The sequence below is a fragment of the Pangasianodon hypophthalmus genome, chromosome 19 (genome assembly GCF_027358585.1).
Source record: "Pangasianodon hypophthalmus isolate fPanHyp1 chromosome 19, fPanHyp1.pri, whole genome shotgun sequence".
Taxonomy (NCBI): domain Eukaryota; kingdom Metazoa; phylum Chordata; class Actinopteri; order Siluriformes; family Pangasiidae; genus Pangasianodon; species Pangasianodon hypophthalmus.
In genome coordinates this window covers 4,907,450-4,931,883 of record NC_069728.1, presented here as the reverse complement: position 1 = coordinate 4,931,883, position 24,434 = coordinate 4,907,450, and the positions used below count along the sequence as shown (strand labels likewise).

The following is a 24,434-nucleotide window of genomic DNA, read 5'->3' as shown; positions in this document are numbered from 1 at the left end:
GTGTAGATTAAAGTTACAGGAGAGTAAGAAAAGATGCATGAATTAGTTTCCTGCAGCTTCTTGAAGGTATAACTCTGCTCCATTTACATAAACCAGACATCACAGCGTTCTTTTGCTACTAAAAATGACTCCTTTTGATTGTTAGTTCTCAGCAGTCCAATCACCACTTTCATTTGAGAATGATATCAAAGATGACAAAAAAGTGCGCTTAACGAAACTAGTGAAGAAAAAAGTAGTAGTAGTAGTAGTAGTAGTAGTAGGAGGAGGAGGAGAAGGAGGAGGAGGAGTGGTGGTATTAATAGCAGAAGTAGTGATAGAAGTAGCAATTTAGTGGTAGTAGTGGTAGACGTAGTAGTAGTAGTGCTGGAAGTGGTGGTAGTAGTAGTAGTTGTAGTAGCAGTGGTACTAGTAGTAGTGGCAGCAGTAGGAGAGGAAGTAGTAGTAGTTGTAGTAATGCTGGGAGTGGTGATAGTAGCAGTTGTAGTAGTAGTAGCAGTAGTAGTGGTAGTAGTGGTAGGGGTGTAGTGGTGGTGGTGGCAGTAGTAGTATTAGTAGTATGGAGACTGCGAGTATACTTGCATTTACATCAACTGGGACATGTAGAAAATTATGATGGTTGTAACAAAGCAACCTTTGTAAAAATATCAGTTAAGAATATAATGAGTTACAGATCAGAGCCACAATTAACACTTGCCATTACAAATAAGGCAGACTCACGAACATGCTCATTTCACCCATTTATATCTGGCAAAGATATTTTATCCAAGCCGAATTTGTATTTAAAAAAATGCCATCACAGTATTAAAAAAAAAAATAAAAAGAAAGACCCAACCTCTTTTCACTTCTTTTGAACCCCAGGTAAATTTGTCACTTATTATATCAGACACTGCTTAAAACATCTACTCAAGTAGTTCTCATGACATACTTTAACATTTACTTTCACTGTAAAGTATTTTTACTTCTACTGCAGTAGGTTTACTGGGTACTGAAACTGTCAGTCAGTAAAATGTCAGTCAAATCTCTGTGACGAGAAATACAGTGTGAGCAGACTGGCTGAAAATACTCCTTTAAAAGAGAGAGAGTACTGTTCATGTCTATCACAGCTCATTGGAGAGGTTGTGATTCATTTAAAAATAAACCTCGAGCACAAACTTCTAACCATGCAGAGGCATGCATGCATAGATTACATAATGTCTGAGAAAGACCGCAGAAAATCCCTTGAAAACTTGTCTGCAACATATCAGTACAACCAACTGAAACACAGCCAGCACACAAAAACTTTAACTCTGATTCACACCATATGTCAAATATCTCACCCTTTGGCTCATGTTATAGAAAACATTAGTGTGTTCACTCACACAAGTTTTGTAAGGTCTCTATTTCCTGGTCTTTCTCTGGAAAACAATGATTAAAAGGGAGTCAAACCTCTGAGTGCTTGACTTTTCTGTTTCAATTTCAACCAACAGTTCCAAAGAAAAAGAAGAAGAAAAAAAAAAAAAGAAAACGAAAACCTGACCCCTGTAACCCTCTGTCCCTACCTCCCCTCCCCTCCCCTCTTTCTTGCCATTGCTTCTTCACCTCCCCATCCTTTGTGAAAAATGGAGGCGGCGTCTGAGGGCGGCTCAGTCTCCAGAACGCAGCTGGGAGTTCCAGAGCCATGTCTTGGCTCCAGAGCTGCTGAAGAGCCACAGACGCTTGCCGCCTGCGGTCTCTGGGAAGAGAACTCCAGAGCGGAGGAGGCCTCAAGCGTGGGATATGAGAGACAAGCGCAGAATTGAGGACTTCCACAGATTGCTGGACACTGTGAGTTGACAGCCAAACAGAAGACCTGACAGAGCTCCATGAACATCTACACACACGCATAAATACCACACTACACACAGCTACAGGAGGAAACGTGAGTGCATTGCTTCACTTCTAGCTCTTAATAACTCTAGTTTCCTTTTGTCCACTGTCTCTTTTTTTACTCCCTCTCTGTCTCTCAGCAGCTGTCTTTCTTCTGTCTGCTCTCTGCTGTTCACATGCTGTAATGTTTAGTGCTGTTTTTGTTTTCTACAAACAAAGCTCCCAGGCGCATCTCTCTGCACTCCCACTCAGGATGCCAGAGTACCGGGTCGGGGCTCAGCAGGTCACAGTGCTAAGATTACACCAGTTGCTCTGTCTGAGAAAAAACAGCGACAGAGAACTAGGGCAAGATCAAAGCCAAAAAAAAAAATCCTCAAAGACGAGAAAAAGGAGAGGAGAAATTATTCAGAGAACTTCCCCGCTCTTGTCTGGGGAGCCTTGAGGGGAAAAAGCTGATGTGGATGAATGCGTGAGATTGTTTGCTTTGTTAAGCATCAAACTAGAAGAACCTCCTAAGTCAGGGGTGCAGAAAGACTCGTCTCCCACAGGCTGTGCTTGTTTTTGGTTTGGGATTGGATGGTATGTGTTTTACTGCGTTATGTTTTATTGTTGCTCTGCAGGCATTTGGTGACCTTAAGTATCTAAGTCTTGTCCAGTGCATAGACTGAGAAACACTGGTGTGTTTTTAGTGGATTGCATGCCCCATATCTGCAGTTCTATAAGATGACGTGCTGAGATGTAGGCTATGTTTAACAAGTCTCACTTGGTGGCTCTGTGTACAAAGAGTTTCTCTACTGTTATAGATGGGATAAAGGGCTCCATTCATAAAAGCCCTGTTTAAAGAAAAATAAACCCACCAATGACACAAGGTCATTTTCCACTAACCGCTTCCTCATGCAGACATGCCGGACCCAACAAACCCAGTTACTCGATATTCTCGGTGTACATGCGTACACATGCGCTTACACACGGAGCGTACTCTCCTGGACGGAGTAATCCTGTCTGTCACAATATCAGAGGTATTTTGGCAAACTTTGCCCTGTGAGTAGCCTGGTGTGTGTGATGTGCTCTAACACGTACAGAAGCCTAAACACAGACAAGCAGTACTCAGACAAGACAATGAATCTTGTCATGCTGCGCTGAGGGTCGAGAGGTTAAAATGCAATATAGTTAACCCCCTATTTAAACAGCGATCGCATTTTTCTTAACGATCTACAATGCTTACAACTCTAACCAAACAAAATGAGCAGAATGTGAAAGGTTAAGAACACATGTGCCCTCTGAGAGCAGTAAAAAGCATGCCTGCACATAAACACAGACCAGGCAGGCCACGTCATTTTTTTTTTTTTTTAAACAACATTTCTTGCTTGAGTGTTTGCCATGTAAGTCACCTGCTGTATGCGTGTAAAAAACTCCTCAGCCTCAGTTGAGATTTGCTTCATCACCAGCACACACTTTCATTCTGTACTGCATCCTAAAGAAGTATTGGAGATATTGGGGGAAAAAAAATCCTTGGGAGTTTTCCTGCAGTTTTTTCTCATTCTACCACAGAAAAGCCTACTTTCTGGCCCACAACACAAGATGTGTTTTTACCACAAAACATTTTTAACAAACAGGGGATAACACACATACACTTCATGGGTTCAATACACAGATATACGAACAGTTCTCTTAAATCAAACGTAACATGGTATTGCATGACTACACTACACACAGGCCACAACCTCTGGCATGGCTAGTTTTCATCTATACTCATCTGTAAACATTTGGAAGGCTTGCTTACACACTCACACACGCGTGCACAACACGCGCACACACACAGGGCTTAATCTGTAACCTTAGAATATCTGGGGGCTGGTAAACGTCACTGACTTCAACAGCTCACTGAAAGTGATTAGAGAAGTGAATCACTTGAAAGCATGTCTAAAGCTGTCCTTTGGCAGGAGACCTGGCCAAAATTCACAGCTTTCCAAACTCAAGTAATTGCCCTGTAAGGCCATGCTCTGCTGAATGAAGACTTTTCAATTCGTACTCCTCTTCAGCTCTGAGTGCTGCCTCCAAACACAGCTAAAGCTCCTGAGTGCCCCATTTGCTCAGTCCATAAATTCATCACATCACACTCTCATTCTCTTTATTCTGCCAAACTCCATTTCCTCCTACACTTATTCAAATGAAAGTATATGATTACAATATGCAACAAAGAGAATGCTGACCAGCTCTCTTTTGAGCCTCTTTCCTTTGCTCCACCCAAAACCCTCCACCCCCACATTCCCTCTCTCCTGCCATCCTTCATTTTGTCAATGTTTCCTCCAAAGTGAATAAGGGACCTTCACACTGAAGCTTCCTGTTCTTTGGCCGAGCATGAAATGTTGTACTATGTCACTATCTGCTGCCATACTGAGAGTTTGTGTGTGTGTGTGTGTGTGTGTGTGTGTGTGTGTGTGTGCGCGTACGTGCTCAGCATGATGTCAATGAACCAAAAAAAAAAAAAATCATCCACTAAAAGTTAAAGTAGGCATTCATGTACAAAACAGCATAATTTTTCACCATGTGTTCCCTTACACCTTTATTCTCACTGTTGTTCCATCTTTCTGTACTCTAGGCTTCTCTTTCAGCTTTCAGTGCTCTTTCCTCTTCTCCAAGAGAGACTGTGTGTGTGCGTGTGTGCGTGTGTGCGCGTGTGCGCGTGTGTGTCCGTCCATCCCATCCCGACAGACTCATCTTGCGGAAAATCTGATGGCCAGATGTTGGAAATGTCTGATATTGTTTTAAAGGCTGGGAAATACATTTACTATATAAATAAACAAACCTCATCCAAATGGCTCTCAGTCCTGACCTGTCAGCAATAATTCAGGTGTGTTTGTGATCACACAAAATCAGCAGGTAGACTAACATGTGTGTGTGTGTTTGTGTGTGTATTGAGTTGAGTTGAAGTCAGAAGCGATTAACAACACCATTTACATTGGTAAAGACACACAGCAGGGGAAGCAAGGCCAACATGTACAAAGCTTGTGAGAACCACTACTCAAGTCTACATAAGACTGAGAAAATCTCTCATTTAAAATCTGTGAATAAAAATCTCTTATACACGTTCTTTGAGCAAGTCCTTATCAAGAAGTAAGCACTAATCACAGCAGTTTACTGCATTACCGTAAATCCATCAACAATGTACCACATTTAATAATGAGCCCAATAAGAACACAAGAAGACAACTATACACAAAGCACAATCATACCAGTGATAGATAACATCTTTATAAGATAATAATTAAATACGATTTATTAAAGCAAATATATTTGTGTAAAGCCCAATATGTAATGAGCTCCAGTCTCAATAAGTGAATAATAAAAGATTTAATGGCACTTCAGCAAATTGAATGATTCTGTTCAATGCCTCGTATCCAGCTGTTTGGCGCAGCGCAAGAGAGCGTGAGGAGGCTTTCACATCTATTAGTCTGCATCACAGCGTAATTTATACCTTTGATTTGTTTGCTATTTTTTTTGGATTGATATCTCACTGCACATAATTAAACAAACCAAAAAGCAAAAAGACGTTGGCTGAGAGGTGTGTAGAGCTGAAAATGCAGACGTAAATCTCCTTCACTCACTGGTCAGAAATACGACTTGAGAAATAAGCAAACAAACCTTTGCAAATTGTGCATACAAATGATTAAAATCACCTGGAGCACAGAGAACATGGAGCTGTGCTCAATATTACTAGATAATTACATAAATGACTAGATAAAACATTTCCCTTTGTCCTTTGACTCATTTTGCGTCTCGCAGCTCAGTTTAGCAGCTCGCATCTACAGAAGAATGTCGACCACATCCCAAATCACATGGTATGTTTGATTCACTTTCTGTACTTGAGTGAATTCAGGACTGAATCACTTTCTCACTGCAATCAAACCGTGCTAGAGTTTGCTGGAACCGGACCTGGTTATTTTGTTCTGCATCTGAGTTCGATTGCTGTGCTCTCACCCACACAAACAAAACGCACTAAAGACGAAAACCAGGGTTCAATTCAAATGGAAACACTGCATATGTGAAAACATGGCACACACAAACATGACAAATCACCCCAAGAAGCCACAGACAAATGAAATGTCTATTATTTCCTCATAAAGCAACTGATTTATATTGATAGTGGTTTTGAGACGTGCAGAGTATGACTGTTAATTGTATTATCCGTTACTCCAGAAGAGCAAGAAATCTTATTACTAATTTAACTAAAAGATATTACTAATTTAATTATAAGAAAGATAACTTCATGATCAACCCAGCACATCTTTATGAGCTCTCTACCATCAGTCAACTGTAATACATCTTTTCGAGCATGGATGTGTGTGTGAACATCTTTTCTGTCTAAAGAGACGCCCATTTAAGAGTATTCTTAAGACTAAAGAATATTTGTACTTCTTACTTTTGTACATCCTTTTTTCACATCAGTCTTCAGATTTTTGGATAAATTGCATACAAATAAAATATAAAATATCCAAACTTTCACTGCATTTTTTTTCCTCATAGGCATCATTATCTGCAACTCTGAAGATGGATTAAGCTCCTCCCACTTGACAAAATCACATCATGCCATATTATCATAAATCTTGTTTCCAGATATGTCAATTTATGAGTAATTATAATGTACATCACATGTACATTTCTGAAACCTTTCTCCCCTCTCCCCCCAAAATTTTTTTTTTCTATATTTGGAACCAAAAATCGTTGATGCGTTCATGCTTACATAGGACACTGCAGAGCAATTTCCCCAAATTCTGATTAGTAGATTTTATACTGAAAATATGCATCTGTAAAAGTCTTTCTCTCCAGAGTCTTCACAGGGAAATCAATATTTTAACACTAAAAACATTAAAAGACTAGATTTTTGTTTTAGTAATTACGCAAATGAATGCATATATAATTAGATGGAGCCTCATTTGCATAAATTAATGTCCATGTTACAAAAAAAAACAAAAAAAACTTTTTTGTATTCAGCAACCAACTGGGAGAGATTGACCATGAATATTATCTATTACCTTATTCACCTGTAGTGACCAGCCTGTATTTTTATACTTATCAGTCCAAAATGCATATTTGGAGGTCTGGGGTAATGTTCTGAAGCAGTCTGAAATCACTGATATACAGAAAGAGAACAGTGACAGATTCTGCCTTCCTTCTGATAATATTATGTTAATTTGTATTGAGCTACTAACACATCATATCTTACCCTAAATAACCTAATAAGTGGTGCGACAAATGTGACAAAATTGTCTGGTTTACAAACTGCACTTAAGGACACTTAATGTCTTAATGTTCCTACCACCTCTCTCTGCAATGTTCTTATATTTTTGTTGCCTCTGTCTGCTGCATGTTAATCTCTTTAAAGGGCTTATTTTCAGCTAATACATCATTTTAAGACTGTGGACTTTATAAGATACTTTTTCTTTTTTCTTTCCGAGAAAAGCTGTTCTCCTCCAAAGACAATTGACTTAATCTACAATGAGTCTGTACAGCAAAGTTTTTAGCATCCGAGTAAAAAAAGGCAAGTAATAAAGCACTAGGAGGATAAACACCAGGCTAAACAGGTGTACAATAAACCCACAGACTCACTTCAGAAATTCATTTTATCAAGGCATTACACATACCACAGGCTAAAGCACTCAGTACCACCATGTCATTTTAGGATCTCAAAGACATAATGCCAAAAAGGAAATGGCAGTAGTGACACAGCAATTTCTGCACTAGCACACTGGTAGGAGACCAAAAAGTTTACGACAACAGTTTATAAAAAGACAAACCACTTACATAAAGTTTTACCAACTTAGATTGCTATAGAGCTTTGCTGGGAAACAGACTGCTTTTTCATCCCAGATGGAAAATTATATATTATTATATGCACCTCATTGTCAAAAATGTGTGACAAAAATATCAAACCAGTAAAAGTAAATAAAATGAATTGAGCCCTTCAAGCAATTCAAAAAATTCTACTTCCTGAAATGAGGCACATATTTGTCATCTGGGTATTTTCACAACGGATGACAAGAAGACAAAACCATGATTCAGTAAGATAGCTGTTGGCCTGTGTGGTGAACCTTTAAAACTACCACAGGATTGTTTCACTATTTGCGTAGTGGTTTCCTCAACTATTTTGTCTTACAGACCTTGAATCTGCCCCCTAAACCAAAAAACAAAAAAAAAACAACTCATGGGAATATGTCTTTAATAGCTTCCATAACTAATGTTTCTGCAACTGCGCCCAACAGAAACAACTAAAAGGATTCAGTTATAGAAACCTGAAAATCAGCCAGGTGACATCATCGACAAGTACTTTTCACATCAGGAACTTGATAGAACACTCTGGGGAGGGCCATGACCTATGGCTTGCGCCCAACTTAATCACGCCCAACTGGCAAAGGTCTCAGAGGACTACAGCTGTTAATAGAGGAGCTACTAGGGAACGGGAAAGTCATCGCCTTGGGAATGGAGTATTACGTGACTCAAAAGGGTGGAAGTAAGACTCTCCTGAGACTTCCAGACAGGAAGCAGAATATCAGCAGAATTTAGGAGGAACACCTGCAAACATAGGCACCAAAATACTAGTACACTATTAGTACTCATCACAAAATATTAACAGTCCTGAAGCTACCATTAAGTAATGAAATCAAACACTCCCCCTAGCAGATATCCCTGAATTTCTAACCTCAGACACCGCCAGATGATCCACATTTTAGCTCTTCGCATACATGAACTAAGCAATCATAAAAAGCTCACCAAATAACAGAAATAAAAAATACATGACAAACTGAAACGAGCCTCCAGCCTTTTTTATTTTGGCAATAAAATGAACATATTAGCCAATTATTACCAAAGCAGTGGAAATATAGCTAACGTTTCTCCAGAATAACTGTGAAATAACGTAAGCATGGATCCAGTTATCTCAGGATCCAGTGTCTGTGTGAATCTCCCAGAATGACAGAGAGAGAAGAATGTGTGCAAAAGAAGAAGCAGCCAGCAGCTAGCTGTGATGTCTGAGCTCTATTGGTTCCAAAAAGCTGTGCTCGAGCCAGGCATGCTGTTTAGCACGCTGGCCAACAGCAACATCCACATGCTGCTTTCAGGCTTCTCTTTCTCACCTAATTTTCACCAGCTTCAGTAACTCCAGAAATTGCTTTACTTCCTTTATCCTTTCTGCATCCCATTTCTTTTCGATTACCTGCTGTCTGTTTATTCCTCTGCCTATTGTCCTTATTAATCTTTTTCAATCAGTGCTTCTCGGGATCGGTTTAGTCCATTGTGTGTGCATTGGTGCAGTCTGAACTGTAGGTGGAAGAGAAGATACCAATGATATTTAAAAAAACCTAAATATCTTTCCAGCTCTCAGCAACTCATGATTGATAGACCAAAAAAAAAAAAAAAAAAGGTTGAAAAGCCATAAAAGAGCATTAGGTTTGTGTGTACTGGTAATTGAATCACCCGTAAATTTTAGGCACAGTGTGTATAAGAAAAGCAGATGGAGAAAGACAGAGATCAAGGTGCATAAGAGGAAATGCATGAGTGGGAGAAAGATCAGAGAGAGACGGAAGGTAGGGAAGAGCAATAAGTCTTTTTTGCATTTTATTTAAGAGAACATTTTTAAAACATGAGGTTGTTGTGTAGCTGCAGGTGAGAATTCCTTAATGTAGCTCTAAAGCACTTGGACATCAGAATCAGAAACACTGAATCACTGAATCAATTCACTGAATCACTGAATCAGAACTGCACTATTACTAGCTGTATATATGAAAACTGTGCAGTGAGGTACATAAACATGACCTTAGCCCTATGGAGACACACAAAAATGCGGTTTGAAAAGTGTGTGTATACAGACTGAGGCACCTGAACAAGTGTGTGTCCGGCGCTGATGAGAAGCAGAACCTGGCAGGAGGGAAAAGAAGATTGTGGGATACGAGATGGCGAATGCAGGTGGAGATACCTGCATTAGACCTGTGACGAATGTTCACTTCAGGGCCATGATATAAATAAAGTTTCTGGTTGAAAGAGGCCAAAGATTAAAGATAAAAGGGTTACATTTTCACCCAGGGTGAAAACCAGAGGTATGAGGGGCCCTACTAATCTCCTGAGGTTTGAGCCAGAGCAGCCGGCTAGATGACGTCATATAAACACCAGGGAACTTCTAACACATCACTTCAGAACCAGATCTGCACTCCTGATCTCAATTAACCAATCAGAGCCTGCGGTGACAATTTACATATCAGCACAGCCAGGGGAAACTTCTGTTGGCAATTTGTTATTCAAGTCAGAGAGCTGGCACTATTAAAAATGCATATGAGGCAGTTACTGAAGAAGGAGCATAGTGACTTCTCATTAGAGTGGGTGTGTGTGTGCCAGGGAGAGCATAATGTGAAATGCACCAAAAAGTTTTCTTGTTCTACTGCTCAAGTGTGAACTGCTGCTTACTGATAGTTGTGTTTCTTGTTTTAGGTGAATTACTACATTCTTCTGGTCTGTGCAGAGGCAGACTGAAGTAGGGGAAAAAAAAAAGAAAAGCCAGAACAAAAAAAGGAGGAGGTGGCAGACAGGGAGGAGAGAATCACAGCAGCCATGAGAGTAGAAACATGGAACCTGGGCATGATGCTCTTCTTCTGTCTTGCTGCCCTGGGCAGCTGTCACTCAGGCAATGAGCCAGTATTGTCTAGGCGTCGCCGGGCACCAGTTGATGATGCCAAAAGGTGCTCGTACACATTCTTGGTGCCTCAGCAGAAGATTACAGGACCTATCTGCGCGTCAGCCACAGGGCCTGAGCCAGAAAAGGATCGAGTGACGCGCATGGACATCTCTGACCTGAAGGAAGTGCTGTCCAAGCAGCATCGCGAGATTGAGACGCTGCAGCTCGTGACCGATGTGGACAGCAACTTGGTTAATGAGATGAAGCTCTTGCGCAAGGAGTCGCGCAACATGAACTCACGTGTCACACAGCTCTACATGCAGCTACTTCATGAAATAATACGCAAGCGTGACAACTCGCTGGAGTTAGTGCAGCTCGAGAACCGGGTGCTTAACGTGACATCCGAGATGCTACGGCTGGCCTCGCGCTACAAGGAACTGGAGCTGCGCTTCGCTAACCTGGCTGCCACCGTCAACAATCAGTCAGTGCTGATCTCCATGCTGGAAGAGCACTGCATGCGCGGGTATGGACGCCACGAGCTGCCTGCCGTGCCACCGCTGGTGCAGGTGGTGCCTGAGAACATCCCGGCGAACAACAACCGCTTCACCAACGAGATCCATAGGGAACACAACAACCGAGCCTTCCCACGTGGCTCGCGCATGGACGTCCCACCAACCGCTGACCCTCTGGGCATCCCACCAGCACCACAGGGAACCCTGAACTCTGACGGTAATAAACATGTTTGGGATTTTTGAGTTTTGAGCATGTGGAGAGGTGGTGGGGGTTTCTGGCACAGCCAATTTCAGACACTAGAGAAATTACCAGGAGTGTGCTTCGACTCCGTGATTAGTCTTATAGATACAGGTAATATAACACTGCCAGTGTATGGTTCCTGTATTTGAAAGAGAAAAAAAAAAGGGGGGGGGGTGTTATCACCCACCTTTAGAGACTAATCATGTGCAGAGACTCGTTTTTTTTTTTTTTTTTTTTTTTTGCATTTTTTGACTTTATGACATGGGTTAGTCCAGAAATTCTTATAAACTAGCAGTAAACTATTCCAGATCTAGCTTTGATAAAGGGGGAAATATGAACGTGTGAGAGAGAAAGAGAAGGAGATAGGAACATATACACTCATAAAGAGCTGAAGAGCAATTTAAATAAAAATGAGGCAGTAAATTTGCAAATGAAAAGGTATAAAATGGCAGGACAAAATACGCAGTATTGAAATAGAGTTAGCAAAATATATATATATATATATAAGAAATGAAAAGAAACAGTAACTGGCAGGAGGAAATGTGCAGTTTAATACTACAGAGTATGTTTCCATGTTTCTATAGAACAGACAGCAGTCATGCATGAATGTATATAGAAAGTATGTAAAAGCTTCTCCTGTGGTACTACATCACACAAAACCCCCTAAACTCACATATACCTCATACATGCACTCTCTCAATCAGACAGACAGCAAGACATTAAAGCTCAAATGCACATCATGTAAAGAAACTTTGCGCATATGAACATAATCTCACACTCTCTCGGGTTTCATGCACTCTGAAGGGCACAGCACAGCGAGATAGACAGGAATGAGAACCAGCTGCTACAGAGGCATGATATATCTACCTCTGAGAGCTGACACACTCTTTCTCTTCACCTTTACTAATGAAACCAGAATGACAGCGCTCCACCCCTCCCTGCTGCAGCACACACACACACACACACACACTCCTTTATCTCTGCTGCAGTTTAGACCCTATGTCCACTCTGTTAGCGGAGAACACTTTGGAAATGCTTTTACAGCTACATACTTTGCAGCTAATGCACAAGAGCATGATAACACACTAACACAGACAACACAGAAACCATATCTACTCCAATTTTATCCATTTAATCAGAGGACACACATTTCAATTCCTTTATAGTAAATGTTTGTGTGTCAGACTGTCCATCACACCCCTCCATCTCCATCTGCCTCTTCAACAAAGCTCTCACTTTCAGATCTCTACACTTGGTGATCCAGTGTGATTCATCTTTCAGAACATTAAGCCTTGCTGGCTTTGCTTCCATACTACTGACCACTAACAGCAGACCACCAAAAGCCTGCTTTGCCTAAAAGTATATGGTTAGGACCACAGTTTATGCTACACATGCTAGTTTCTAACCACTGCACCAACACTTCCAGAAAGAAAAAGACGTAGTACAGATAAAGATGTATCACTCTTAAGGGAATAAAAGCCAGTCTCGAGTGACCCCAATGTATTTTGGGGGTCTACACGTCTGACCAGACCACGGCTGTGAAAACGAGACGAGCACCTTCTGGCACAAAGCCTGACTGTGTGAGCTCAATGTCGATCATTCACAAGGCCTCTGCCTGCGCTGGGTAACCCTGCTGCTTCAGCATGACCACGGCTACTTAAGAAGTTTCTCTCAACACAGGAAACAGCCCCTCACACAGGCAACCATACACACTGCCAAAGAGGGCCCCCACCATCTTTTCCTTTTCCCGGCTCACCCGTACAGGACTGATTATTTTAGCTTAAGAGTAAAGGCAGAGGGGAAGAGAACCAGAGAGAGAGAGAGAGAGAGAGAGAGAGAGAGAGAGAGAGAGAGAGAGAGAGAGAATAAGAGGGATAGAGAGATAGAAGCTAAGCCTTGCGCATGATAATTCCACCAGGACTACAGAGCTTATTTAGCAGTCAGCTAAGCGTGCCGTGCTCAGACATAGAGCTCTTGTAGATCGAGGTGAGCAGAGTGCCACTAGCGAAAACAGCAAAACATCTCTCAGGAGAACAACAGGGTATTCACCTTAGACCTTTAGGTATCTTCAGGAAATAAATTCACTATGAACAGAATAAGACAGTAATGCAGATATTGATCTATCTATATATCTATCTAGTTGTCTTAGCTTTGACCTAGTGTTCTGTCCATAGGAATCGGGTAACAGCCATGGATGATGATAGTTGATAAAAGATGATGACTGATGATGGATCATTTTGCTTTCACCTCTCAATTATATTCCATTTTGCTTAATAAATCTCTATCTGTTTTTTTCCCCTCTTAAATTTAATGAACTGGATGCATTTAATTGCATTGGCTTCATTAAAATATGAACATCAGGTGGAATGGCAGTACACCTTTTAATTCAGAGCCTTTAATTTGTTTGAAAAACCACCCGCACCAGATCAGTTGACTATGCTCTGCCCACTCTGAGATGCTAAACCATTTTTAAGATTACCAGACGCTGCTATTGCAATATTAACAGCTATTAATCATATATAGATGCAGTGCTCTATGCAAAATCAGTCAATATTTCATATTGATAATGCCTAATTGTTGCAGGTCCACATTTTCTTAGTGTCTTTTTTTCTCACTATCTCACCTTCAGTTCAATTCAAAAAGCTTTACTGGAATGAACACATACAGTTATACAGTTACAGTGTTGGCACAGCAGAGCAGAAAAGAAAAGAACTGCTATTGACAAATTTAATTATATCAAAGAATGTCCAAGTAAAGGAATGGACGAGAAAATAACGACAACAATACCAACAATATTAGTTACAAGGAACTACAATAAAACGGGGAAACGACAAACATGACTTTCTCTGTGTGTGTGTGTGTGTGTGTGTGTGTGTGTGTGTGTGTGTGTGTGTGTGTGTGTGTGTGTGTGTGTGTGTGTGTGAGAGAGAGAGAGAGAGAGAGAGAGAGAGAGAGAGAGAGAGAGAGAGAGAGAGAGAGCGAGAGAGAGAGACAGAGAGAGAGATAGAGACTCACTACTCCTGATATGGTAGGCAGATACATATTGTTCTGCTAAAGCACTCCTCTCCATTTCTCCTATCAGGATGAGTAGCTTGTCGGTATCGGTCAGTGTACACAATTAGGGGAGGCTCATATAAAATTTCTCAAAGCATATTTTGTGTAAATGTTTGAATTTGTTGTATTCAGTTAGAAAGCGCAGCTCTGTCACTGCAGCAATGCTGCTGCACAGATGACATACTGTCTCTCATTGTCTCTCCCTCTCTCTCCCACCTCGTTTTCTGTCTCCGTCTCCCCCTCCTCCCTCACTCATCATCTCTCCTTCTCTCACCATCTCCTTTTTTTCTCCCTGTCCCCTTCTCCCATTCTCTCATTGTCTCCTTTTCTCTCACTATATCTCCCACTCATTGTCTCCTTTTCCTCTCAGTCTCCAACTTTCCCTTTCTCTCGTCGTCTCCTTTTTTTTCCCCTCACCTTCTCTCCTCACCTTCTCTCCCTCTGCCCTTTTATCATTATTAGGGATGGACATTTTGGTCATTTTGTCTACTTGAGTACTCAAAGTAATTACTCGAGTATTTGTCGAGTACTTGGGAGAACTACATTGTTGTCTATGCTTAGATACTGTATGCAACACAGATGTCTTTTGCTTCTGCAATGCATCTTGTTTCAGTGTCTCACTTGTTCAATATTACAGGCTGTTATAATGTTGTTTGTTATAAAAAAAAAAGTTTTGTAGAGAAAGCGCCTCTCCACTTTTTCGCCGGTTACCGTAATTATAGTAGTATGCGTGCACTGCTGTTTGCATGGCTGACAGGAATGTGCAAAAGCAAAAGCAAATGGCTTGACCAGAGTTGCCATAACAGTCACTTTTTTTTCCAGTTGAAAATAGTTACTTTAAATAACTAGCCATAAACACTTTTAAAAGGTGAGAGGCACACCAAAAGAACCTACGTTCTGTTCCATACAGTAGCTCTCCATCCAGGGTGAGCTTCTCCATCATGTTGAACATCTAGGTCGTAACCTTATATCATTAAAATGATGATTGTGCAGTTTTTTCTCCCTTAAAATGGAGAAAAAACTGCACGATCATTGTTTTAATGATAGATCATTGACATCCCGGCCAAGTACTCATATACTCGCGCCCATCCCTCATCACTATCTCTCCCTCTCTCATCGCCCCCCCCCCCCCCCCCCCCATCTGCCATTTTCTCACTATCTCTACCCCTCTCACCATCTCTCCTTCTTTCCGTCTCTAAGCCCCTCCCCTTCTCTCATCGTTTCTCTACTCACTGTCTTGCCTTCTTTCAGTCACTCATTTTCTCTCTCGGTCCCTCACTTAGGCCCATTCCGCGACTGTTATCAAGTTTGGCAGGCGGGGCACAGCACCAGTGGGATGTACCTTTTAAAGGCAGAGGGCAGCGAAAGGCTGATCCAGGCTTGGTGTGAGCAGGGGTTGGACAACGGCGGCTGGACTGTCTTTCAGAGGAGAAAAGACGGCTCAGTCAACTTCTTCAGGAACTGGGAGAACTATAAGGTAAGAACCTAAAGCTACAATACACATTCTTGCTAAAGAATGTGCATGTCCTTTGTCACTCCAAACAGGATCATACTGACCCAAGGCTAGCCTCCGTGGTGTAGATCAGTGGTTCTTAAACCAGGCCTCAGTTTCCCCCAGACAGTCCACATTTTGTGTGTACACGTATATAATGCATTTAAATGCAAAAATTCACTGTCCTTCACTAAGAGGCCTAAAAGCGCAGTAACTGTGTGAGTGAATGAACGAATGAATGAATAAAAAAATGAGACAAGAGAAGGAATGTATAACGGGGAATAAAAAGAACCCACCAAAAGCTTTGGAGATATAAACAGGAGTAAACACATCTTACAATATATCAACATCCATCAGAACACAGCTTTATCAGGAATGTGGTGAAGTCAATGGAAATATAAGAACACATGTAAGAAGCCAATCGCTAAGCTGTGTGCAGCGAAAACCATGCAGCGAAAAACCAAACATGATTACCAATCTTACCACAACATTGCTTTCGTCAACCCTGATGTTCACACACACAGCGCCAGACCAGGCAATTCCCAAGCAAATTCACTTTAACTAAAGAGACACAAAACTACTTCCAAAAGTTCTTTCAAGTGTGCCATGGCCAGCGAACACAATTCAATCCAGCTGGATGGCTGAGTGGAAGAGCGCCATTTTTTTCTGTGCACTGCTGCAATCCATGGAAAAACTCAATTATGCCTGAAAAAGTCTGGTCTGCCTGTGAGCATCTCTGAGCATCTCTGAGCACGTCTTTATTTAGATTTGCAAAAACATGTCAGCTAGTCTCATGAGTACTGAGGAACCTCAAAGATACAACAGGGCTGTCTGTGTGTATTACTTTGTGCATACTTGCAAGTAAAGATCACACAATCAAATTATTTAACTGGTTACTAAAAAAACAGAAATCACACATTACAACATGTGCACATTCCACTCAATTGTGTAATAATCCATTAAAGCAAACGAAATAAAAAGCACAATAAAAAGCTCTATCTGTGCTCCGCTCTCTCTCGAACAGAAAGGCTTTGGAAACATAGATGGTGAGTACTGGCTGGGGCTAGAGAACATCTACAACCTGGCCAAGCAAGGGGACTACAGGTTGATGGTGGAACTGGAAGACTGGTCAGGGAAGAAAGTCTACGCTGAGTACAGCAGCTTCCGGCTAGAGCCTGAGCTTGAGGGCTATCGCCTGCGCCTGGGCACCTACCAGGGTAACGCCGGCGACTCGCTGACCAGCCACAATGGCAAGCCCTTCACTACGCTGGACCGGGACAAGGACTCTTTCACAGGTACCGCTCCTGCACCGCAATAATTTACAGTTGTTCAGCTGTCTCCTAGGTATCAACTTCACACCGCATGTCGGTTAGATCTACATCTCCTGGATAGAGAACTGCTAAATAATTCTCTACTGTCTTTCAACTTCTCATATGCTGTTTTACTCCCCACCCCAGCAGGCAACTGTGCCCACTTTCACAAAGGCGGCTGGTGGTACAACGCGTGCGGGCAGACTAATCTGAACGGTGTGTGGTACCCCGGAGGCGTGTACCGCAGCAAGTTCCAGGACGGGATCTTCTGGGCTGATTACGGAGGAGGCTTCTACTCACTCAAGTCTGTCCGCATGATGATTCGGCTGATCGACTGAGAGCTGCTCCTTGTCCCTTCATCTCGTTCAATATAACGTGTTTATTCAGTAAAATAATAATTTATAATCATTCTTTTACCTTACCAAGGACAGCACATCTATAAGAACTTGTAGTGCTCAACATTATGGGACGATTCATAGGCACCAAAAAAGCGTATAGAGAGAGACCATATAAGGATCATATGAGGATTCTCTGCAGTCAGTGTGAGAATGAGAAGAGTTCATGCTCCTCCACTTTCTGGATCCTGCAATCTCAGTCTGGTTTCTGTCTCTCTTACAGACAGAGTTTTCACATTTTCACCCCTTTGACAAAATTAGCTAGGAAAACCACACTGTACACATTTCATTTTGTGGTTGAGATATTTTTTCCTTATTTTTTCCACTCTATACACAACAAGGACTGGGAACAGTCTGGGCTGAGAGCTCAGTCAGCTTTGACGTGTATTGGTCTGTAAATATCCTTTAGGTTTGTATGTTTGCCTTGTTTTTGTTTTTGAAAGAGTTCATTTAAGAACTCAGATACAGAATTGCCCTTATCCACATCTGTTATTTATCAGTAGTTATTTATAATAGTTACGCTATTTGTTATTTATGCCCGTTTATGATGTATGTTGTGCTTTTGCCATCCACACATTCATCTGCATGTGTGTGTCGATGTGTCACAGTACAGTCTGTATGTACATAAAAACACACCACAATCAAATAAACTTGTACAGCACTGACAGACAAATATTGCATAAGCACACTTACGCAGAACACTAGCTCAGGTCCCGGGGACAAGCAAAGTTTGTGTACAGGCTTCTTTTTTTAGTGTTTGCCAGACTGTTTAGAAGAGGCATTTTCACTGACTCACTGACTCCCATTATTGAAACGAACACGTTAGAGACGTCTAGCTAGCTGAATTTCGATCTTACTACCCTTAGCTAGCAAGCAAGTGAGCGATACCGAGGACTTTCTGTGATATACATGCATCTGTGGCATTTGTTCACAAACTAGCTCACCTCTGCGTCATTTGGAATAGCTGCAGAGAGAGAGGTAGGTTAACTAACGCTGCGTCGTTTCATAAGGGTGTGCGTCCATGCGTGAAATAATATTCTAACGAATAACTTATATTCAGTGAAGGAGTGTGAGGATGTACTGTGGAATGAATGCAATTATAGCTACATACTGGCTGTATTTATATCAACCGTTATGTTGTATATTTACATGAATACGTGTTCTGCGCTTAGCTAGCTAGCTATCTAACTTTAACACAGTAGCCGAAATCCGTGTCATTTACCGATGAGAGGAGAGGGAGGTTAGATAAAGTTTCATGTAGGTGTCTCCTTGCGTGAAATATTATTTTAGCTAATACGTTTTTTCACTTCTACTCTTATTTGATCTGCTTTTTCTGTGCCACAGTTTCACGTAATAGTAGCCACACTTTTAAAAAATGACTTAAAAAAATACAAAACCAAAAAAATAAAAAATACACACATACATATTTGCATGATACTCTAATTTTAAATCTACATGATAAATGATAATATACTCATCTGTTTTCCTTAGATACGTTACTCCATTTCATTAGCTACCACTTTTTAGCCTAGGTAACTTCACGGCACATTGGAGCTTGGCTAACTAATGAATCCATGATTTGTCCAGTGGGCTTCCCATACACAGAACATCCTGAAACCTGAGGTCTTGTGCTCACTGCAGGTGAAAGCAGTTATCAGCTCGTTGTGATCATTTCCAAAAAAAGAAACACTTTTTAAGCGAATGATTTCTGACACACGTCTCTGCTACACAATCAACAGGGGAAAAAAAATGCTGCTGACGGTTTATTCAAGCAAGATGTCAAAGCTGTCCTTACAAATACATGCGATTACTCTTCAACATAATCTGATAAAGAAAAGAGAAAAGGGCGAACAGAGAAAACGGGGAGGGAGCGATTTCACATTAAAACTATGCAGACATGTGAGTGAAGAGATGTATATTGAGACATTGAGACATTGAAAAACACATTTCTACCATCGGGACACGGATAACAGGAGCGCACAGGCAAAAGAGTGCAAGCGTAGCGCAGAGGGAACATTCCTTCCATATAAAGTACTTCAGTTTCATTTTCACAAAAGTGCATTCTACTGAAATTACGACTCCCTGTTTACCAGTGCCTCCGCAGGGCCATCCTTCAGAACATCCTCAATCTTCTCTCACAGCAAGGACACACACACACACACACACACACACACACACACACACACACACACATATAGGGAGGGAGAAAAATGATGAAACATGCAGGGACCCTGTCATAACTGGCTTTCATTCAAAGGTTAGATTATCTTCTGCTATCCTTGGTGCAGGAGTCTCTCATCTGAACTGACGGATCTGAAGTGACGGAAACGGTGCTGAAAAAGCCTCAGCACACGGAAACACCTGAGAGAAGAAGAGAGACATGAAAGAGTGCGAGTCACAGAGTTTCCATTACTCTCCACTTCCTGGCTACCAGAGCACATCTCTCCACCCAGCATCAGACACAAAGTCTTCACACACGCAGCATAGATGTGCCCTAAACACACACACACACACACACACACACACACACACACACACACACACACACACACACATGCATTCAAAACAAAACAGTAGCTATTCTGCTGGACAGCACTGAAATCCAGTCGCAGTGTCCGAGAACATTTCAGTTGAAGACAGCTTTATGTTTCGTTTTTATCATCTTCTCAAACACTTGACATTTGTCTCTTCACATAAATCCAAATGCAAGTAAAACATACCTTGAAGCCCCTCCCATTGGTGCCATGTTAGTGTTACATGGGAAATGTTGACATCATCCCACAACCTGTAGAAACCTCCTCCTAATGTCCCAGGTATCGTTATGTGACCGGAAATGAACATAGTCACTCAGCCAGGGTATGGACAAGCTTTTTTCCACTTTGTGTTATGCACAAAAGCACTGTTAGTTCCTACATTAGCATGCACTCAACAAGAAAATAGTTCTGTATGATATTTAAAACGAGATATCTCCACTTCCACTTGGTATACAGACTTAACCAAGATATATGAAAGCTCAACTTCCCCTCTTTCACACTCTTTGTTTCTATCTGCCACTATCTCAGAGTTATTCGTGAGAATATAACGTGACCGATTTGGATGCGAGGATGCGTCTGTTGGTTACACAGCGTTAAGGATTCCTACTGGCTTCAAATCCAGAGTGAAATCTACTACACCAAGGTCAAGCAAACAGAGTCTAATCACACAAAGTCTTTAACCTGACACATAGTGGAATGTGCTGTCTCACGGTGGCATGCTGAGGAGCTTCCCAGACTGTCTGTGGCTCTGCTAGCTGTGTGTGCATGTGTGTGTGTGCGCTGCAGTCGTCTGGTGGGAGAGCTGAGCACCTGTCAGCATCTTGTCCACTCATGTGATGGAGAGAACTGTTCTTGCCACGCAGGTCGGGTTCCACACTCTTACACTCACACAATCTCACTAACAGACACACACTCTCACCTCACACACACTCACCCATAAAGCCTGAATCTCAGCTCATTCTATTCCAAATCTTTCAGCAGACAAGATCTGTTAATACAAGTGTAGTCAACTAAATTCTTTTCCAATTCTCACTCTCTCACCTTTCCTCTGACTTCTGTTCAGCCTTTTCTCCTGATTTCTCCCTGAATTTGCTTCTTACGCTATCTCTCTGCATTTAAAGGAACCGAATCTCTGTCCATCACCTCTGCAGTGTGCAAAAGAATGGGAAACCCTTTTATTCTACATCTCAATCACCATGGACGTTTAAAGAGCAAAAAAATACATTCAAAATATATGATTATAATATACTGATAAATTCAAAGCTACAACCATTACACATTTACAATAAGTCCTAGAATTACATATAGATAGAAGAGGATGCCTTACCAAAGCTGTTCAGTGGAGCAGTACAGTAAAAAGCAATTCGACTTACTTATCATTTCCAGATGATGTGTCAGTTGGGCTTCTGTGTTTACTTTCTACAGTTACTACTTTGGAAATATCACCGCAAAAAGTCTAAAAAGTCGATTGACCTCTGATTTCGAGATTGGAGCACAATTCACAAATACCTCTAAACCGAACAATTCACAAAAGCATTCTTCATAAATGTGTGTTTTGAACACACTGCCCATTTGAAGGTCTGTTAAAGGTTTCGTGAACTATTTATCTGCTCTTTTCGGAGTTTGCGGAAATGTGTTGAAATGATTTTCCATTGTAACAACAAATGGAGTACAGACCTGGCAGACAGAGATTTAAAAAAAAAAGCCTAAGAATTTCATTCTACATTGATGCGACTCGGGGACCAGTCACTCTGAGTGAATCTAGCGGATGATGAACACACTTAAGTTGTGTTAGGCATACTGTTTTTGCAAAAGTTCTGTCGATTTCTGTGGCTATATGGTTATGTGTAGAAGTTATAGTGTTCTCTAGTTTTTGCAGCTTTATTAAATTTTGCTATCAGCAGTCCAGTTGTACATAAACACACATACTGTATACACACACTCGAATGCACGAGAGATGCATAATACAGATTTTACTCCTCTTTCTATCAAATGTGTCCATTTGTCTTTCCTTGCTATCTCAAGTGAATGAGTCCATACACATTATGCAAGGGACACACGTACACACACGGAAAACGAGTGACAGCAGAGAGATAAAATAGCACACCACACACTGGAGGACAGACAGAGTCATAGACAGTCAGCATGAGATAGTAGTTATATAGAGTTATAACACGTCTGTAGGAGACGAGCCCAGTCACAGCGAATCGGTTTGGATTGGGTCACCATGTTCCCCTTTTCCACTGAAGAAATGCACTTTGCCAGCGGTGCTCAGAATAAATTAGTGCTTGTCAACACATCCCATTAAACGTTCTGTGTGTGTGTGTATGTGTGTGCACAGGGAAAACGGTTTTCCAAAAAGAAATCAGGGAGCAGATTCGTTCTTTCTTAAAAGAGTACATAAAAAAATAACTCAAAGGAAAAAAACAACAACAAAAAAAGTGCATATATGCATACACATATACACAGAGACACACACACACACAAAACATGATGGATGGTATATTTTCCTCTCATCCAAGTGACTCTTGATTTCCTTCAGCTCACTTTAGAAACAGATTGTTCTGCCAGTAAAACAAAACAAATAACAAAACTAAACAAAAGGAAATGAAATTCACCTCCTTTAGAATGAGTCTTTTTTTTTTTTTTTGCAATGGCTCGGTATGATCTTTTTTGACGTAACTCCTTTGACAAGCAGGAGTTCTGCCCAGTGGGGCAAGTGTGAGAACTGACACACACCCACACACACAAGGACAAACAGGGACATGCATGTGGACACACACACACACACACACACACACACACACACACACACACACACACACACACACACACACACACACACAATACCAGGCAGGGGAATAACTAAGGGTTTATAAGTGAAAAGACAAAGCTCATTCTCAAAAGCATGGAATCACACTGAACCAAACTTCACATGCCATAAATATGACTATATTTCAGGCTGCGCTGGAAAAAGCAGGTTTTCGAATGCATTTAGTTTGTGGTTTGGGCAAAAAGGTTTGAGCCCAATTCCAACAAGCCTGACAAAATTTAAAAGAAGCCACATCAAGCCTAGAAAACCCAAGACTGTTTAAAAGACCTGTACTGCCTACAACGATGGGCATTCTACTAAATCCTTGCAATAAAGTAACTCAAAACCAATTGCTGCCAATATAAACACAGTCTCTTAGGAACTGACCAATTTAAACAAACGACTTTACCCTTGTTTGCACAACGCCGTTATTAAACTTGTCATAAAACTAGAAATAACAGAAGCTGCGCAGTCCAGAGAGACGTCGAGGCTTCTTATTAAGTTTGCATGAAAGGTTTACTGAATAAAAAGCTTTTTTTTTTTTTTCTTCATTGTTTGATCAGTTCGGCTAAATTAGTCTTTTCTATAAACATTCAGATATGAGATTACTAACGATTGCATTAGGCCTTACTGGAGTTTAGGTTAGTGCTTAGTTACATATTTCACACATCATCAGAGTCTCTCTACCCACCATCAACACCTCATACAACAACCACTGCACCCGCAAAGCCACCGCACCGGGCTTTTCACCCTCCTGCCATCTGGCAGAAGGGTACAGGAGCAATCATGCCACCACCAGGAAAGTGATGGGAAAAGAGAGAGGACGTGATTGAGAAAGTGAGAGACGTACCTAGATACGGTATGCAAGAGGTCATACTCTGGCTGCTGATGTAGTCTCTCAGTCTCTTGTAATTGTCTTCTTTCGCCATCAGATACTCCAGTTTCTCGAATGTAGCCTTGTCTTTACGACTCAACAGCTGCAGAGAGATGGACAGAGGGATTTAGACTTACAGAAAACACTCGATTCCAAATGTTACATCAGTATTTATGCTGTGAAAGTTACTCATTCAGAGTTGGGTTACGCAGCAGCTACCCATCCAGATCATGCAAATTATCTGTGTGTAGTTCATGCCTCTAAGATTTTTTCTTGAGTCTGAGAAAGGTTTTTCAATGCAAAAACTTGCCTTTAAGCCCAAAAAATCAGGGATAGAAAATGTGGACTGAAGGATAGAATAGAGAAAATGTGGACTGAGTATGAATGAGTAGATTGCAAATATTCAAATAAACACTGAATAGGAGTTTAATACACTGCCAAAATATTGCTGCATGAATAGTCCTAGTTTCAATCATAACAATCAGATTATTTCATCAAATTAAATAAAGACGATGTTTTTGTTAATTCAATGCTCTCTCCTGTAAAGAAGATGCGTCTGATGTTGAAGGATAAGCTGACCACACTCCTAAGCTTGTGCCTCACTTTAAATAAGAGCAGTTCATCATTTTATCCATAAAATATTTTCAGCCCTCTGTAATCTATCCAGTTAGGATGGGCGTCTCCTCAGATGTCTTTCGTGC

The 24,434-nt window shown here is 41.2% G+C and overlaps 2 protein-coding genes across 6 annotated transcripts in view; one reads left to right on the top strand and one right to left on the bottom strand.

Moving 5' to 3' along the window:
* ralgps2 (Ral GEF with PH domain and SH3 binding motif 2) overlaps positions 1-24,434 on the bottom strand; it is a 104,317-nt gene that overhangs the window by 15,985 nt on the left and 63,898 nt on the right. For all 4 annotated transcript variants that reach the window (XM_053242112.1, XM_053242113.1, XM_053242114.1 and 1 more), the window contains exon 9: positions 23,710-23,836. In XM_053242112.1, coding sequence (XP_053098087.1) covers positions 23,710-23,836 — 127 coding nt within the window. The remainder of the gene's footprint in view (positions 1-23,709; positions 23,837-24,434) is intronic.
* On the top strand, positions 1,609-19,496 carry angptl1a (angiopoietin-like 1a). 2 transcript variants are annotated; one of them, XM_034313585.2, is made up of 5 exons: positions 1,609-1,803; positions 10,326-11,238; positions 15,600-15,793; positions 16,833-17,103; positions 17,266-19,496. In XM_034313585.2, exons 2-5 carry the CDS (start codon positions 10,446-10,448, stop codon positions 17,454-17,456), a joined length of 1,449 nt encoding a protein of 482 aa, XP_034169476.2. In that variant the 5' UTR covers positions 1,609-1,803; positions 10,326-10,445; the 3' UTR covers positions 17,457-19,496. The 2 variants fall into 2 exon arrangements, with proteins under 2 accessions (XP_034169476.2, XP_026800219.3); XM_026944418.3 differs by having other exon boundaries at positions 1,610-1,897.